At 41.7% G+C, this 18,348-nt stretch overlaps 1 protein-coding gene across 1 annotated transcript; it reads left to right on the forward strand.

The window, feature by feature from the left end:
• The first annotated feature begins 1,519 nt into the window (after nt 1-1,519).
• slc6a4a (solute carrier family 6 member 4a) lies at nt 1,520-15,379 on the forward strand. Its single transcript, XM_069702412.1, has 14 exons — nt 1,520-1,751; nt 3,676-4,625; nt 5,933-6,067; nt 6,633-6,855; nt 8,449-8,587; nt 9,441-9,575; nt 9,723-9,826; nt 10,086-10,213; nt 10,420-10,532; nt 11,141-11,272; nt 11,793-11,892; nt 12,110-12,210; nt 12,411-12,578; nt 13,914-15,379. The coding sequence occupies exons 2-14, from the start codon at nt 4,154-4,156 to the stop codon at nt 13,986-13,988; spliced, it is 2,025 nt and encodes a 674-aa protein (XP_069558513.1). The 5' UTR covers nt 1,520-1,751; nt 3,676-4,153; the 3' UTR covers nt 13,989-15,379.
• The last annotated feature ends 2,969 nt before the right edge of the window (nt 15,380-18,348 follow it).

Consider the following 18,348-nt stretch of genomic DNA (forward strand, 5'->3'; position numbering starts at 1 on the left):
TTAGCACTTCCACCAAAGAAATAACTCTTTTTGATTGAAATAACTAAAGGCCAAAGAGGTAAAATAATATTTCACAAAAAAAGATTAATATTAATTTGTGCATCATAACTTCTCAAATTAATCATCTAACTGCCCCTCAGATTTATGTTGTGACCCTTTAGAGGAGCCTACCCCTATAGACTGAAAACTAACCTACCCCAAAACAACCTCATGCTTCAATATTTAATCATTCATTCAGTAGTAACACTGTAATACATTAACTTATTACTCAAAGGGGCAACTGAAGAATGATTGTTTACTTTTGATACAAGGTATGTACCTTTCCTTAGATTTATTTAGTTTCATTTAAGTATGATTTCGAACTAGCACCTGATGAACAGAAGTCACGATATCGTATGAGGACTGCAAGTACAAAGGTTTTTCTTGAGTTTCTGTTAAACTGAATGCAGATTTTCAAAAACCTTTTATGGTGTAATGTGACAGTTTAAAGCAGTCTTATTTCATGCAGAAAACACTTTATTGAATGTTTAATATTTTTTAAACTGTTGCTCAAGTAGGCAAAAATGCTTAAATTGCAGCAATAACCTGGAGGAGTGTAGTTACATAGAACAAGGTTGGCTATCTTCAGTCAGTCCTCCCACAGCCTCGCACCCACATAAGTAAGCAACATGAAGTTTGGCCTTGCAGCAGCAAACTCACTTTTCTGAGTACATGAAGTGAGGAGATTGAGCTTTTATTTCTAAAGCCTTGTAACACATTTTAAACACAGAAGTCCGCTTGTAAATTCTTCAAATCACGTCTTTGCCATAAAGTCTGTGCGTTTTAAATGATATTTAACTCATGAATTTGGGCTAGAAATCAGAGCTGAAAGCAGGAACTGTGTGACTGAACTAGAACAGGGGTAGGCAGCAGGGGTCAAAGGAGAGAAGCCTTATCTCTGAAGAGCAGGTGTGATAAAGGACTTGAAGTAAATGAGAGAGAAAATCTGAAGGTGAGATGAAAAGAAAAGAGGGAGTGTAAGGTGTGTGTGTGTGTGTGTGTGTGTGTGTGTGTGTGTCTGTCTGTCTGTCTGTCTGTGTGTGTGTGTGTGTGTGTGTGTGTGCGTGCGTGCGTGCAATTATGCGTGTGTGTCTGTGTGTGCATGCGTGCGTGCAATTATGTGTGCGTGTGTGCGTGTGTGTGCGTGTGTCCATCAAGACAGCAGCGAGTCGCACCCTGACACTGAGCCCCTCTACCCAAACATCTACCGAGGGTTGGACTTCCCCCGTCTGCAGTGTGAGCTTTAATGAGAATTCGGCCATGACCAACAGCGTATCACTCTCCTGCACTACGCTTCATTATTTCTGTTTGTATTATTACAAAGAGACCTTGATAGAGTATTGCGCAGGTCTGTGCTTGCATCCAGTGTCTTCGTTATCTCCCGTCTCAGTGCATGCATCCGTCTGTGCATATCTGCACGGCTCTGTGTCTCTAAATGCAGCATGTGTGTAAGTGTGTGTGATTGCAAGTCAGTGGGAGAGGGACAACGAGGGAGAGAGAGAGAGAGAGAGAGAGAGAGAGAGAGAGAGAGAGAAAGAGAGAAAGGAGAGAGGTTGGAGAGCTCAATGGGCAAACACGGTGTCCTGATGTGCGAGTGGACGCTGTTTCTACCACGGGATTCTTGAAGTTTTGGGTAGAAGTTTTTGCTGCTGTTCTTGGCAGATGTTAAAGGCGCCACAGGTTCTTCCTGTCCTCTTTTACCATCTCCAAAGGTAATGTATGCATGCCAGTTGGTATGAAATACTAATGGTAGCTTTGCATTTGCGGTTTGTTTCAGTGAATTTACTTCCAAAGTGTCAGTGACTAATGATTTGTCTTAAGTTCAAACGGGGATGTGAGATGCTCAGAAAACTCTCCAATTTTCATTTGTGGTGTTTTATAATCCCTCGTTGGTATTTTTCTCATATCTCGTGATCTCGTCATTGCTGCAATCTTGATGTTATCGTCTCACTTTCTCTTTCTTTATTAAGAACTACTTGGTGAAACAGTAACAAGACTTCAGAAAAATATGTTTTTATTTCCTGTAATAACTAAGAACTTTAAAGTTTATACCACAGGGTCGATGTGTCGTGTGGATTTTTAACTAGGGGAACACAGAAATAACTTATTTCAAGCTTTATTTCAATTATGTATGTTGCGTCTCCATGTGTTTTTTTTAGTGATTAACTGTATCAGCACATGCAGGTCAATTGTAGTATTTCAGAGTCATTTACTGCTGTTTTTCTGGACCTTTTGTTGTGAGGCAGTGTGATACTTGATACTTTTGTAAACTTTATGGATAACTGAGCAAAGTGTCGCAAAGAAAGGAGCATTTTTTTAGTTACATTTTTTTATATTAAAATAAATGCCCTTTTTTCTTTAGCCCCACTTTTAGGTTTCTACCGTTCAAAAAGCAGTTGTCCGATTTCCTTCTAAATTTTCATGTCAGACCAGAAGGAGAGCAGAGCACTTCTGTCACTGTGAAGATTCAGATGGAAATTCGAATGATGAAGAAACTGGAGTTGCTTTCATGAGGAATTAAAAATATTTTTTGTATTAAAAAAAAATTAAATAAAAAAGAGAAAAGTTTGTATTGAATGGAAGGTTAGCCGGAGTTTGTTTTTTTGCGCTGGAGTCCAGGTACACGCCGGCTCCCCGGCTGTGTGGTAGTCAGATGTTAGCGTGCGGAGTAAAACTGTTGGGCACTCGTTTTTCATTAAGATAATGGCTTTCCATGTAAATTGAGTCTTCCTACATTCTGTTATTCATTACTAATTGAGCTAACACTATAAACAGTCTAATCCACTAATCCAAAAGAATCTTCTTATTTGACCCATTAAACATGTGGTAGAATTTTATGTCAAATATTTATTGTCATTTGTTCTGAATTTTTTTATTTTTTTTATGCATACATACAGTTTTCCTTGTTGAGTTTAAAACTAATTAAAGTACTTAATCAGGAAACTTTAGAACAGTTTATAGTTTAGGTTCGAACAGCATAAAGTTTAAAGCACACTTTATTATAGTGGCGTCAATATTTAATGAAATGCTTGAACTAATATAGTAGGAGAATAAAGTAGAAAAATATTCTCTGTTCTGCGTTTGCTCTTTATACTGCCTTACACTTTTTATTTTTCCATTAAACTATGTATGTCACTGCCAAAACAACCAAGGAACAATCTGTTGAGCAGACAGTGTTCGACGGATGTCGAGGTTTTTGCCAACTGTTGTTGTTGTTCTTTTTTGCCCCTTTGTGTTCTCTTCTTTTTTTTTTTGAGGTTTTCTCTTGTGTTCCCTGCCTTCAAAAATGCTGCTGGTGCTTGTAATATGTTCCTCTAATTTCTTCCCATTATATGGCTTTGATCAGATAAGCACCAAAACAGGTTACGCAACTGATAGCGCAAAATGAAAAACATGAGGAAAAGACGACAATAAGTGACTCAACATGTCTCGGCACAAACCCCTTCAATTTGAACGGTTCCCAATAAAACTGTAGAAAGACGATGTCGGGCTGCTGTATTTTATAACTTTGTTTCATTGTCATAATTCAGGCATTCATGCAATGTCAACAGACCCTTTATATAAGTTGAAAGATGAGTAATAACGGATCAACTCTTTTCCTGTGACTTATCTCTGTATTCCCCCTCTGTGTTGCAGTTTGCTCCATCACTGAGTGTCTCACACGACGAGCTGTTTGTGGAGAAGATCCAAGATTCGTGTAACTTTTCTGCTCGCCACATCCTGTTCAAACGCATCTCTCCTGTCGTAGACCCTCGTCTGTCTGTCGTAGCAGCCTGCTCTTACTGCCTCTTGCTCAACAGTCCTCTCCCACACACACACACACACACACACACACACACACACACACACCTCCCCTCACTCTGGCCCCGCTCTCTTCTTTTAGCTCCGCTCTCCCGTCCCCCGTCCCCCGTCTCCTTTACCTGTCCAACGAGGACAATCTTGTTTTTTCTCAGACTTGTGTTACACTCTCGCTGCACCATTCGCTCACTCTCCTAACCCCTCTGTTCCCCTAATGGGCACCATATCAGACAGCAGCACCACATTCCCTTCATCGTCACTGAGAACCTCTCTCCACCCTTAACCGCCTTACCGACACCAACACCTATACAGCCCAATGGAGACAGAAGATATGATGATGACAAGAATGCTGACAATGGACAAAGGGGAGAACGAGGGAGATGGGGACAAAGGGACAGAGGAGGTTGGTGGAGAAGAGGAGGGGACACAGCAGGAAAACGGTAGACCGATGCTGGCCGATGGTCTCGCAGACAGAGGACCCAAGAGCCTGACCTCCGGCTCTGGCCAGCAGGTGTCCAATGGCTTCACAACTTCCACCTCTCAGAGCCCCAGGGAGGGACCAGGGAACGCAGCTTGCGGTGCGGATGCGTCCTCTGGGCCCGGAGGCAGCACCGGGTCCTCGGCACCGCTGGGAGGCCTAAGGACTCTGGTGGTCCAACAAACCAGCTTGGATAGGCCCCGAGAAACCTGGAGCAAGAAGATGGACTTCTTGCTGTCTGTGATCGGCTACGCTGTGGACCTGGGAAACGTCTGGCGCTTCCCATACATATGCTACCAAAACGGAGGAGGTGAGGAAGCAGAAGGTGTTTGGAGGAGAGAAAGGTGTGAAAGCTGGAGTGAGATGAGGAGTGATGAGAGTACATGAGATACCAGGCGAAAACAAACAGGTTTTTAAATATTGGAAATAAGAAAAGGCTCTTTAATGATTTTAATTGTACTGCAGCGTATACTATAATATAGAATATATGTAACTTTTGCATTATTAAAGATGGAGGGAGATGGAGACTTTTTAGTTGTACATCACCAAAAGGTGCATACAAGCAATGCACCAGTTAACAGTGTAGTTTATGGACAACGCTTTGATTTAGTTCATTTCTTGCACAGTCTGAGGTACAAAAAAGTGTCTCACAAAGTGTGTAGTCTGCGTGCTCTTTGACTACACAATCCTCACCTCGCGGCAAACAGGGCTTTCCGTTTTATTGAATTTGCAATAATAAAATCTTTGCAATTTCCTGTGTTCTGTGTGTGTGTCTCAGAGCAAGGGAGAGATGGAGACTGGGAGACACTTGATAGAGGCAACAGTATTAATTGTGGTTTTTATGAGAACACCTTCAGTCTCTTTCTCCTTGGTTAATAACTTGTCTCCAAGGCAGCTGCTCAATCAACCCTTATCTTTGCTTTCATGTCACAAAGAGGCACAACCAGGCACATACGCACCGTGCTGCCCGCACACAGAAACGCACACGTGCACATGAAATAAGTTTATGATCAGAGAGAAAGACCGAAGGAGAGCGAGATGTGTTATCAAACTCTGCACGTTAAGCCAGAGAGCCCACAGATCTGACTGCCATCCTGCTGTTCACCTTTTATTGCTTTTACACTTTTCTTACTTGGCTATAACAAAGCAGACATCACAGTAGTTATATTTCATCATAGATTTGAAACAAAGTGACTCACTTAACGTGCGTTTCCACAGAGCACATTAAATGTAAAGTGATATCAAACGGGGGAAACATGCCTTGTTGTTTTTGTGAGGACTGGGGTTATGTCAACGAAAAGACTATTACAGTATTTCATGATTTTGCCAGACTGCTCTTTAGTGCTCTTCTGTTGAAAGTGCTTTGTTGAGGGGACTACTGAGGTTACAGATGGTGTGAAAGAGTAGCATTTCTCATGAGTGTAATGTGCTTTTTATTGCTCTTCCATAACTCTTTCTTTCTCGTGTTTCCCGCTGTTTTCCTCCTCCCCACATCCATTTGTAAATTTTTTTTTCCCTCTCCATCTCTTTCCACTCGTTTCTTTCGTCCACCCCCGTTGTACTCTTGATCTCTTTTTGTCCTTCCACAAATTTTACCCCCTCAATGTCTCTATTCAGGTGCCTTTTTGCTGCCCTACCTGTTGATGGCGGTGTTTGGAGGTGTGCCTCTGTTCTACATGGAGCTGGCTCTCGGCCAGTTCCACCGCAGCGGCTGCATCTCCATCTGGAAACACATCTGTCCCATCTTCAAAGGTAACGGGTGCGGCGCGAGAACAGGACAGAACGAGAAAGTCTTTAGAAACAGCTTGGACTATATAAAAAAATAAAAATAAAAAAAGAAGAGAACATGAGAGGAGAGAACAGGAAAAGTGACAGGAGGAGAACAAAAAAAGAGGAAGAATGACATCGAACCATCAGTCTGAGAGACAGCTCCCACCCTGCTCCCCCCCCCCCCCCCCCAGTATAATTCCCTTGAAGAGCATCTCTAGTTTCTTTTACATCGAGGGAGACGTTCTGACTCTGTTATGGAAATTGTCACATTTTCATGCCAAATGCCAGATTCTCAGAAATTTGATCGTATGTAAATTGTTGTTTGGAAATGTCACCCCGCTGCCCAGCAGGAGCTTGAATTAGTTTGAAAACATCACTGAAAAGTCTCCATAATACAGGCAGTGACTGACCGATGTCTCATATTACAGGTTATATTTTTTAATAAAATATAGATTTAAAGTTTACGCTCACAGTGGGTCTAGTTTTAATATCCCTCTCTTTTACTCTTTTACTTCGTGCCAACAATAGTTTGTTTCATCTTCTCCAGGGATTGGCTTTGCCATCTGCATCATAGCCCTCTACATAGCCTTCTACTACAACACCATCATGGCCTGGGCCTTGTACTACCTGCTATCGTCGTTCCGGCCCACCCTGCCCTGGACCACCTGCACCAACAGCTGGAACACCGTCAACTGCAACCGCTACATGTCCTCCGACCACAACGTGTCCTGGTCCAACTCCTCCACGTCCCCCGCCGAGGAGTTCTATACGTAAGTGCATGTAAGTCAGATGTAGAGGCATAAGGGAGGTGCTTACACAGGAGGGAGACGTGCAGTGAAGGAGGGAGGACGACTCCTAGAGAGCGGTTACAACGTCGACAGATTTACCAACAGCTCTTTCGACCAGAAATCCACCTGCATGACTGGTTGTGAAGAAACTGCATGTTGAAGCTCTGCAGAATAAGAATCCCAGAAGTAATGAACAACTCGTACACATATAAAGCTCAAAGCTGAGGAAGAAGCAGTTTGTGGAATAGTTGCCATTAAAGGCCGTTTTTGTTCAAATACAAACACTCTCAATACACTTTAAATTAGCCAACCAAACGAGGAACTGGATTTAAGAAGCAGGTGGAGGGCAAGATGTGAGGAGGGAGCAAGAAATGCTGTTGAGTTGTTAGATTATTGGTAAATAGAAATGTAGATGGGAAATTAGTAAAAAGACTGAATCAGATTGGATTTTTTTCAACTAATTATAATTGTAAATGATGAATAATCAATAATATATTATTTCTATTCTAAGAGACAGCCTATCTGAATCTTTCACAGTGATGAACTCAGGTCATTCGTCTCTGTCGCGTTTTCTCTGTAAACTTCAGGCCGAGCTCTTTCAGAACAATGTCTTCATTATTCTTAAGTGTTTTTGCTCTGTGGCTCAGTCTTATCAGCTGCTCGCTGCACTGTGTCTGTCCGCTGAGACAGACTCAGGGTTTATCCGAAGTTGACTTTTTCCTAATGCGGGTTTAAATGTAAGAAATTCCACAACTTAGTCTGGCGCCAGAATTTCCTGTTTTCAGCATAAATCAGGCCTCTGTTTTCTCATCCGCGCTCTGTGTGCTTAACCTGTGACCAGATGTTGACCTTACTGTTCATTTCATACTTTTTCTTTCCCTCTAACACTTTTTATTTTTTTTGTGCTTTGGCTTGTTGACATAAATCTGCCATAAAGTCAGTCAAGGCCCTCTTATGTGGGGATGATCTTGTCACCATCTTTTTTTTTTTACCTCCGGTAACTTTTCATTGTTGCTCATTTAGTCTGTCCACATGGTGCATGCTTGTGTCGCACCTCCGTATCAGATGAAGAGTATATTCTGTTGTTTTTACACCCTGTCCTTGTTTAATACACTTACTTTTATTTTTCTCCTCTTCTTTGTACTGTTTGTAGCCTCTGATGTTGTTTTTTTTGTTTTTGTTTTTTTAACTTGTTCTTCATTTCTATATCACATCCACTTCCTGCTCTGCCATTTTTCTCTGCTTTCCTCAATGTCCCAAATTGCCTCCTCTCTAATGTCTCTTTGCATTCTCTTTGTATTTCATCTTCTCCATCACTTCTCATTATTCTCCACATTCTTCTCTTTCTTTTACCTTCCTGCGTGCTCTCCTCTTCCTCCTTCCCTGACTCTCTTTCACTTTTCCTTCATTATAATGACTCTCTTCATCTCCTGTCCTCTCTTCTTATGTTTGCTTACATGCAATTTCACCTGTTTGTTCCTTGTCTCCCCTCTTGTTGCATCCTTTTCAAACCTCGACTCTCAACCCAAACGCCACCACACACACCGTGCCACCTCTCTTGTCTCCTCTCTCCAGTCGCCAGGTGTTGCAGGTCCACCGCTCCGCAGGTCTGCACCAGCTGGGCTCCGTCAGCTGGCAGCTGGCCCTCTGTCTGCTCTTCATCTTCACCATCGTCTACTTCAGCATCTGGAAAGGAGTCAAGACGTCTGGAAAGGTAACTGAGAGGGCGCCTGCATGGCTGATGGGGTGTCAGTTAGAGGGGATGGATTGATGGATGGATGGAGGCAGAGGCAGAGAGAAGAACAGTGGTTCTCATCTCCTTATCTTCATCATCATTCATCATGAAGAGTGGAAAAGTTGGTTAGAGAGGCTGCCTAAAAGTTAAATGGTTTATGGTTTAAATCTCCACAATCAAAACCAACTAAAACAAGTTGGAAGCCTTTTTGAAATGTACAGTTCTTGTCCGTATGTTGTCTCAAAGACATGAAAAAAACCAGATTAAAAAAAAAAATCAATTCTGATGCCTTCATACTGTAGCTACAGTATAGTCATTCAGCCTCTGTCAATGATACATCCTCTGAAAGTGTTTGTTACAGAGCTGCTCTCAACATGTGGTCATCACTGTGACCTCAAACAGTTTTACCCAAAACTATTTGCACATGGAGCCACTGGCTGTAGTTTTACATTATCTCGCCCTCTCTCTCCCCCCAGTTTCATGTCTGTATTTCTCTCGTCACCATTATATACAGGAGAAATTCCAACAAAGTAAATAAAGTAATAACATAATAGAAAATAATACATACTGTCTACGCTAAATGTATACACTGTAACATTAGTAATTTAATTAATGTACAGCTAATAAATTCAAAGTTTCAAACACTCTTTGTCCGGAAGCTCTTTCCTAGAAAGATCCTCTGCTTCAGAAGAAACTATTTTTGTATGTTTTCAGCACCAGAGAGCAAAAATGAAAGCTGTGGAGCCTGAGCAGATCTGCCCCGCTGACTGTCTGGACTGTTTATTAAAAGAGAAGTAAATCGGTTTGTTTGTTCATGTCCTGTCTGTATTAGGTAGTTTGGGTGACCGCTACCTTTCCCTACCTGGTCCTCCTGGTCCTGCTCGTCCGTGGGGCCACTCTGCCGGGGGCCTGGAGGGGCGTCGTCTTTTATCTCAAACCTGACTGGCAGAAACTGCTCAGCACTACAGTAAGTCAGTCGGTGCAATGTAGCAAAGCTGACTTTTATCCTCTTCCTTATGTTCATACTCCGTTGTCTTTAGACTGCTTTTACATCCTTAACATGCATAACAATCTCTCCATTATTCACCGTCATTGATCATTCACACTCTCGAAGGTGTGGATCGATGCAGCAGCTCAGATTTTCTTCTCTCTGGGTCCGGGCTTCGGCGTGCTCCTCGCCTTCGCCAGCTACAACCCATTTCACAACAACTGCTACAAGTAAGAACACACTTAACATTTTATCACACAGTTCATACATCTCTGACACGTGTCTGCTTCAGGAGCAGGACTGCAGTTCAGCTGAAATATTGAATCTTTTCAATCCTTTAATGAAATCATAACTTATCATCTGCAAATATCTGTGTCAGCCTGAGCTTTGAGATGTCTTCAGAGGTGGAACCGTCACCAAGTCAGACATGCCTAAATACTTTGCAGAGCCTCATAGATTTTCTGCCTCCCAAACTTTCTTCCCGATCAGAGATGCGTTGCTCACCAGCTCCGTGAACTGCCTGACGAGCTTTCTGTCAGGCTTCGTCATCTTCACCGTGCTGGGCTACATGGCTGAGATGAGGCACCAGAATGTGGACGCTGTGGCCAAAGATGCAGGTCGGACACCACACCAACACATGCACACTCACTTTGTTGGGAATATACTTATCCCAGATATGTTACCTGGGAAGGGTAAATGCTAAATATCTGCTGGCGGAGGCTTTGACATCCCAATGAAGCATCTACTCCAAACACGTTTGCAGCATAAATTCAACATGAATGTCATCCGTCTTCTGACCTTCCGCTCTATTTTTTTCTTTTAGGTCCCAGCCTGCTGTTCATCATTTATGCAGAAGCCATAGCAAACATGCCCGCTGCCACTTTCTTTGCCATCATCTTCTTCCTCATGATCATAATGTTGGGTCTGGATAGCACGGTTAGTTTTGCTGATATTGTTTGCTCTGTTAAACCAGAAACAAAAGTTTCATATTCGCTTTATCATATAGGCAAATGTCTCCTTGTCTTAGACTTGTACTTGCCTGTTTTTGCCTCCTTTTTGGTTTGAGGTATTATTTTTTCCTTATTTATTCTGTTTCTAATAGAACTGAAGGAAAACACTGTGATAGGAGTTTGATATCACTGTTGTGTGGTGGTCTTGTCTCCGCAAGTCTTTGTTTATCTGCTCCGAGGCAGCCAGCTGGAGAGACCCGCCAGCCCCTTATCACGTAGTGATAATCATTGTAGAATCAGCATCGAGGTTTCTCTGCTCCTCGACTTTCTGACGGAGGATATTACTGCGAAGCATGTCAGTGTATCTGAATTCATGTTGGACTGGCTCAACAGTTTCTACCCAAGGATACACAGCTTTGATTTTTTTTTTTTTTATCATTAGTGGAAAAGTCACACGATACGGTATTTGTAGTCAAGATATGTGGCTTAATCACAGCCTTAATGCTGCTTTTGAGTTTATTCTTTTCATTCTGCATCCTCTGATCCTCTTATTGTGTCTTTAAGCTTCTCCCTCTTGGTCTCCTCCTCTCCCAGTTTGCAGGGTTGGAGGGCGTAATCACAGCCATGCTCGACGAGTTCCCTCATCTCCTGGCTAAGAGACGAGAGTGGTTTGTCTTCGGCCTTGTGTGTGTCTGCTACCTTGGTGCTCTCTCCACACTCACATATGTAAGTTAAATAACCACATTACAGACAGGCTACGTCCAAGAAGGGCCTAATTATTGATACTTATGATAAGTAATGTCTGCATGTCCAGCGTTACAGTCTATTCCATGTTTTGATTATTTAGGTTCCAAAATACCTCGAAGCTGAGTACGTGAGGTTGCGTTGCCATAAAATGCAACTTAAAAAAAACAACACGTTTAAAGTTTGAAGATCTCATTGTTCACTATCCAAAATGTCTCACTTTACTTTATATGTCAGTTAATATTTACAACTCTTTTAAAAGTCAATAAAAGTATCTCACACTGGTGACAAAAGTAGCTTTAATTAACAATTAGCTGAAATCTGATTAGAGCAGCCGAAGTAATCCCATTAACTCCAACCCTCATTATAGTAAGGTTGTTACTAGCATGGCTTTCTGCTCCATTAAACGCTCGTTGTCTTAGATTTAGTAGATGAATCATGCTGCATAAGTGTAATTTGTGATTCGTTTTGAAGAGGTAACTCCATGCCCATGTTGTCTCAGGGAGGAGCGTTCGTTGTGAAGCTGTTTGAGGAGTACGCGACAGGCCCAGCAGTCATCACCGTGGTGCTGCTCGAGGTCATCGCTGTGTCCTGGTTCTACGGTGAGGATCACGGTGGAAATTAGTCGTGAATCACAGAGGTGGCGGTGATAAGGGACAAAATACTGTAAATTGCGTAACTGTGGAACCTCCTCCTCTCTTTGTCCTTTTCCTCTGCGTCTTTGAAGTTTCAGTCACAGACGGGGAAATGAGCAGAACGAGATCAATCAAGTCCTCCTGATATTTGACTTTGCAGGGACTGTGTGTGTCTGTGTTCTAGGTACCAACCGTTTCTGTAATGACATCCAGGTCATGCTTGGTTTCTACCCGGGTTGTTTCTGGAGGGTCTGCTGGGTAGCCATCTGCCCCTGCTTTCTGCTGGTGAGTCCCACACAGCGTTTTCACACAAACACTTAAAAGGGCGTTGAATTGTGTCAGCGGAGACAATCCGCTTTGCAGATACAGTGATTCGAAACAGCTTCTGTTTGCTTATTTAGCTTTCAGCCCAGTTTGTCATGTGCATCCTGAAGTTTGATTCTTGTTATTTCTGACCTCTCATTTGTTCTCCTTCTCACGCTCAGTTCATCATCATCAGTTTCCTGGCCTTCCCTCCAGAGGTCAGGTTGTTCCATTACCACTACCCGCCATGGACCACTGTCCTGGGCTACTGCATCGGGGTGTCCTCATTCATCTGCGTGCCTGCTTACATGGTCTACCACTTGCTCAGTGCTAAGGGCACGTTCAAACAGGTAAAGAGTTTAATTTCTTTTCAATTTCCTCCTGTTCCTTCAGTCCATCCTCTGAACGGCTTCCCTCGTTCTCCCCACACATGTCTCTTTACTCTGTCCTTCTGTCCCGTATCCTCTCCTGACCTTTGTTCTCTAGCTGACGTGTTTCCAACAACAGGGATCGCTTCTGGTCCTTTCCTTTCCATACCCTCTCCTGTGAACACATGACTAGAGATCAGGATCAAAGGAGTAAGAAGGAGGCACAGGCCAGAGATTAGCGAGAAAAAAGCCAGGACGATGAGCAGAGTAGGCACCCTGATGTAGACTGTCAGATTGTCAGATTTGGAGACAAGGGTTAAGAACTAAAGGAGACCATGCCTCCGCTATCAGCAGTGCTTCACCATCACAACACCCTGCCTATTAAAATCAATGAGCCAAATCATCCTAATCAATAAGTGTTTTTAATCATGCTACTGTGGCTCCTACCTGAAGGCTGGTAATTATCCCTGGTAGTATATTGAACGTATTGTAGCTTACATAACAAATCCAAATCCAAAATGTCCTCCTCATTATCATCATCACTGTTATTATTATATGTTGTACCCCGTGTGAGAGTTGACAGAAGGCAGGAGGAGATCAAAGGGGCCGTTAGACGGACCATCTTTGGCTGCTGTCCAGTATTGACACTGCTGCCAGGGCACACAATGGTCCTGACACCCGTCAACAAACTGCAGTCGCAGTTTTGTGTACATAAAGAGTGTGAAAGGACACGGTGACCATGTAACCCAGGAGGACAGATGAGGCAGAGCAGGATCAAAATGTGTCTCTGTAACATTTGTTTACTCTCTCATTAATTTGCAACGGGTCCTGATACCAGTCTTGCTCTTCTCAGGTTCATTTGGGATTAGTCGAAAAAATAATCTCCAGCAATTTTGATAATCGTTTAAATCGTGATATTTTTTTTTTTTGCAAAATGCTGCGAATTCAGCAGTGCCGTCTTCTTAAGTATGACTGCTTTCTGGTTTTCTTCTGAACAAAACAAACAAAAAGTCTCTTCAAGCTCTGAGAAATTACACTGGACAGTTTCCATGTTATTGGACATGTTATACACAAAGTAGTAGGAAAATAATCCTCAATTGCAGCCTAGTTGGCTGGCATGTTGAGACACCATGTGGTATCATAATGAAACAATGCATACAGTACAAAATCATAGATGTTAATGGCACAATAATATTTTATCCTGCTTTGAGGTTGAATCCTTATCGTCACTGCAATGTTGCTATTAAAAGTGGTGTATTTATGTATCACTGATTTACTCTTTTTCTTTTCCCCTTCTGTCTGTGTCTTTCTTCCCAGCGTCTGTTAAAGAGCATCACTCCAGAGCCCAGCAGTGACAACCACAGAGACTTCATTGTGACCAACGCAGTCTGATCCAAACCCTGACCAAAAGAAGGCGCCAATCTAACTACCTGGAGCTCCCTCTTTTGGACACAATACAAAACTACAGGACAAGGGGGCTACCTTTCACCGTCTTTGCCTCTTTTCTTACATCTCCCACACTCGTTCTTCTCTCACCCACCAAGATCTAGGAATTAGGATGGAGTCAGGTGGAGCCAGGCTGCAGTGACTTTGTTTAGCTTGGTTTGGTTTGGTTCCGTCTGCTGGTTCAGTTTGGAAGGATTTTAGAGCTTAGTTTCCTATTTTTGCCTCACTCAAAAGCATCTCCTAAGTCACGTAGGGACCAATTTTTTCTTCTGGTTTTCCAGCTGTAACAAATATTTTATACACGTATATATAAAGTATGATACACTCTGTGTCCACGCAGACAATAAAACATGCATTCAAACCAGAGATACTGCACATTGAACTCAGTTAGAGAAGGCCAGATAATTACATTTCAGTCCCCACTCACTGTTTACAGTTGTCATATTATGCTATTAAGTTATGCATTGTAATATGTAGCAAGATTCAGGTATCTTTTACATCTGTTACTGAAGCCAAATATACAATGTGTGTTCTGTTCGTATTTCTAAAGCTGTTTCAATATTGTAGTTGTCGTTTTGTTGTGTTGACTGTCAGCCTGTGTTTATTTGGTGGCGTCTCGGACGAACGACAGATTTGCAATGAGGTCCCGACACTGTGAAGCACCGTCTGGTAGTGACGTGTGTGTGTGACTGTGTGTGAGTGTGTGACAGAAAGAAAGACTGTTATAATACCCAGTGGGAAATGAATCACAGACAGAACTCACCGTGTGTATTCATTCTATAACTGCAATATAAGATTATGTATTTATTTTCTGATGTTTCAGTTCTGTCATTTAGTCTTCAATCATTACAGGACATTGTACCGATGCTCCTTGTTTAATCACTCTGTCATCATACTGTCAGTAATAGAAGCCAAATATGGATCACAGAGCTAATAACATTCAGTATCACCGTCTGAAAATCACCGTTACCGCTCTTTACTTTTGACCAAAAATGTGTGTGTGTGTGTGTGTGTGTGTGTGTGTGTGTGTGTGTGTGTGTGTGTGTGTGTGTGTGTGTGTGTGTGTGTGTGTGTGTGTGTGTGTGTGTGTGTGTGTGTGTGTGTGTGTGTGAGTGTGTGTATCTGTGCGTATGTAGGAGCAGGAGTTAAAATATGGCGAGTACTGTACATCTACATGTGTATTTACTAGTGAGTCTGGTATTGGTGTAATCCTGTGAAAACCTGTCTCCTCCCTCCGTGTGTGTGTGTGTGTGTGTGTGTGTATGTATGTATGTATGTATGTGCGTGTGCGCATGTGTGTACACCTCGGTTAGTATGTGGGTGCATGTTGTGTGTGTGTGTGTGTGTGTGTGTGTGTGTGTGTGTGTGTGTGTGTGTGTGTGTGTGTGTGTGTGTGTGTGTGTGTACCGTATTACAAATGTGTGTGCGCGTGTGTGTGTCTGTGATGTGATCTCCTGTTGTCTTGTTAAATGCCAAAATATCATATGAAGAAAGTAAACTCCCTCTTGCCTCTCTCTCTCTCTCTCTCTCTCTCTCTCTCTCTCTCTCTCTCTCTCTCTCTCTCTCTCTCCTACCTCTGGAGCTTATGTAAGAGTATGTATGTCAATAAAAAAAACTGTATTAAGAAACACACCTGTATAAAATAAAGATATATAAATATATGGGAAATAACAGATAATAAAGATATATGGAAATAAATAATAACCTCTGTCATCTGTTACTTGATTGTTTCATACATGTGTCAGTCGGGTACTATGCACAATTTGACACGTTAAAAGTTATACTTACATAATGAAGTTAGCAAAATATTGTGTTCAGTAAAACGGATGTTTTCATGTGCCAGCTGCAGAAACAGACACTGGACAAAGACTGAATATGAAACTTGGATTTAAAACTGACAGAAGAAATAGAGTTTGTATCGTATGTGCCGTGTCTTCAGTCCTGGCATCTTCTGAGTTTTAATTATTTATTTTGTGACTATCGTTTTATTGTGTAGCTTAAAAGAAAAGAAACAATCAAACCCCAAAAACTTTTGCAAGCACTATTTAAGATTCTCAGTGATTAAGTAAAAACAAAGTGACACCTTTAAAGGGCCATATCATAAAAGCGCACAGATTATTTTTCATAATTATTCAGAAAACATATTTACATCCTCTTAAAAAAAATTATTCAGGCCCCTCTTAATTCACAACATTCAACTGTAGATTTAATTTTAGATGGATAAAATACACCATTCCATCAATCTGCATTTAATGACCAATAATGATAAAGTGAAAACATGTTTTTAATTTTAATGTTTGCAAATTTATTGAAAATACGAAACTGAAATCATTGGTTTACTAAAGTATTCAGACTCTCTGTGGTGTTCTTCCAAACAGTGATCAGGTTTATCCTGTTTGCTTTGATTATTCTTGAGACGTGTGTAGAACTGATGAACCGGAGTCCACCTGCCACAAATCACAGTGATTGGACGTGATTTAAAAGAAAAGGAGACTCTTGTGTTTATAAAGGTCCCACAAACTACACCGCATGTTGGGACAGAACCAAACCATGAAGTTGAAGGGCACGCTCTGTAGACCTTCATGATAAAACTGTAGCAACTTCAGGCTCAGATCAGCGTCAGGGAAGGAAATTATTTTTTTTTAAGCTTGGAGAGTTCTCAGTAACACAGTTGCCTCAGTAAATGTGAAACTGAAGAAGTAAGACCTCAGTAAAGGAGGTGAACAAGAACCAAAGAGTTACTCTGAACGCAGCTTTGGAGTCCTCTGCAGAGATGGGAGAACCATCTCAGCAGCATTTACTCAACGAGGCTTTTATGGTCGAGCAGCTAGATGGAGACTACACTGAGTGAAAGGCTAATGACAGCCAACTAGGAGTTTGTCATATAGCATTTGAAGGACTATATAAAAAAAAAAAAAAGTGAACTATTTAGGCAGAACTCTCAGCACTATGTCCATTATACGCCAGGCACTGCTCATCATGTAGCTAACAGAATCCCTACAGTGAAACACGGTAGTGGCAGTATCATAATGTCAGTGTTTCTCAACAGCACAGGATGGGGTTACTGAAGGGATAAAAAGTTCAGCCACATACCAAAAAAAAAAAAGACAATTTAATTCATTTAAAATTAAAATAAATATAAATGACATTCTATACTAAACCTCTTGTTATGTCTCCAAATCTCTCCAAATTGCATTTTCTTTGGAAATGGCTGGACATACCCTTATGAAACCCTAAGTAATATGTTCCTTTTCTGTGGCCTTGCTATCATATTTGAATCTGGAAGAGGTCAGACTATTTCTATTATTTATTTTATTATTCTGAAATTTGTTTGCAAAAAAAATTAGGAGGAAATTTTAAAAAAAATGTCTGCTCAGTGTGTTCAAACTTCTATAACTCTGTGCCATGTAGCACCGAGAGAGATTTTGACTGTTGGGGATAAAACGTCAGAGTGCCACCTCAAGAAGAGACCGAATTCATGTCAGTACAAATGGTTCAAACACAGTTCTCAGCTCACTTTAAGTGAACCTTGATGAGGCGTTTTAGGGGGACTGAAGTTTTAAGGGGTTTTAACGGTAACAACTCTGTTGACCATTCTTAGTGACTGTATAATGAGCCAGCTCAGATCTGACACACAGCATGTGATAAACATGTGAAAACAATGAATATGTTCTGTTATATAAAAAAAATAATCCATAGACTGTGTTATGAATCATTTACACACAACAGTGTTAACTGAGTGCCATCATGATCAGAAGAGGTCTCTGTTGCACTGAGCCTCTTCAAATCCCGGCTGTCCCGACCAGTCCGGAGATAGTCATACATGTTGTGTGTGTGTGTGTGTGTGTGTGTGTGTGTGTGTGTGTGTGTGTGTGTGTGTGTGTGTGTGTGTGTGTGTGTGTGTGTGTGTGTGTGTGTGTGTGTGTGTGTGTGTGTGTGTGTGTGTGAACACAGGACTGCTTGCTGGAGCTGCTGATTGCAGATTTAATTTACAGGATTAATGTAAGAGAGGTGTACACACACACACACACACACACACACACACAAAGAGAGCATGCGTGTTTGATTTCAGTATTGTTGAGAAGATTATCTTCAGCTCACCCTTCTTTGCTGTAAGCCAATGTACAACAGATGTGCACATCTGCATTGTGTAGCCAGTGAGTTCAGTACAACCTGCAATAAATGAGTTTCGTATAACGTACATTAAGCAGAAGGAACTTTTAGATGAGTGTCATTATTGCAGTATGCAGTTCTACTTTTCCACACATCAGCAGTTCTATCTGCCAGGTTTGAAATGAAACTCCAG

Source organism: Brachyistius frenatus, unplaced genomic scaffold, assembly GCF_029030835.1.
Source record: "Brachyistius frenatus isolate BFR_SWC_R1_liver_20210118 unplaced genomic scaffold, ASM2903083v1 Contig_1, whole genome shotgun sequence".
Taxonomy (NCBI): Eukaryota; Metazoa; Chordata; class Actinopteri; family Embiotocidae; genus Brachyistius; species Brachyistius frenatus.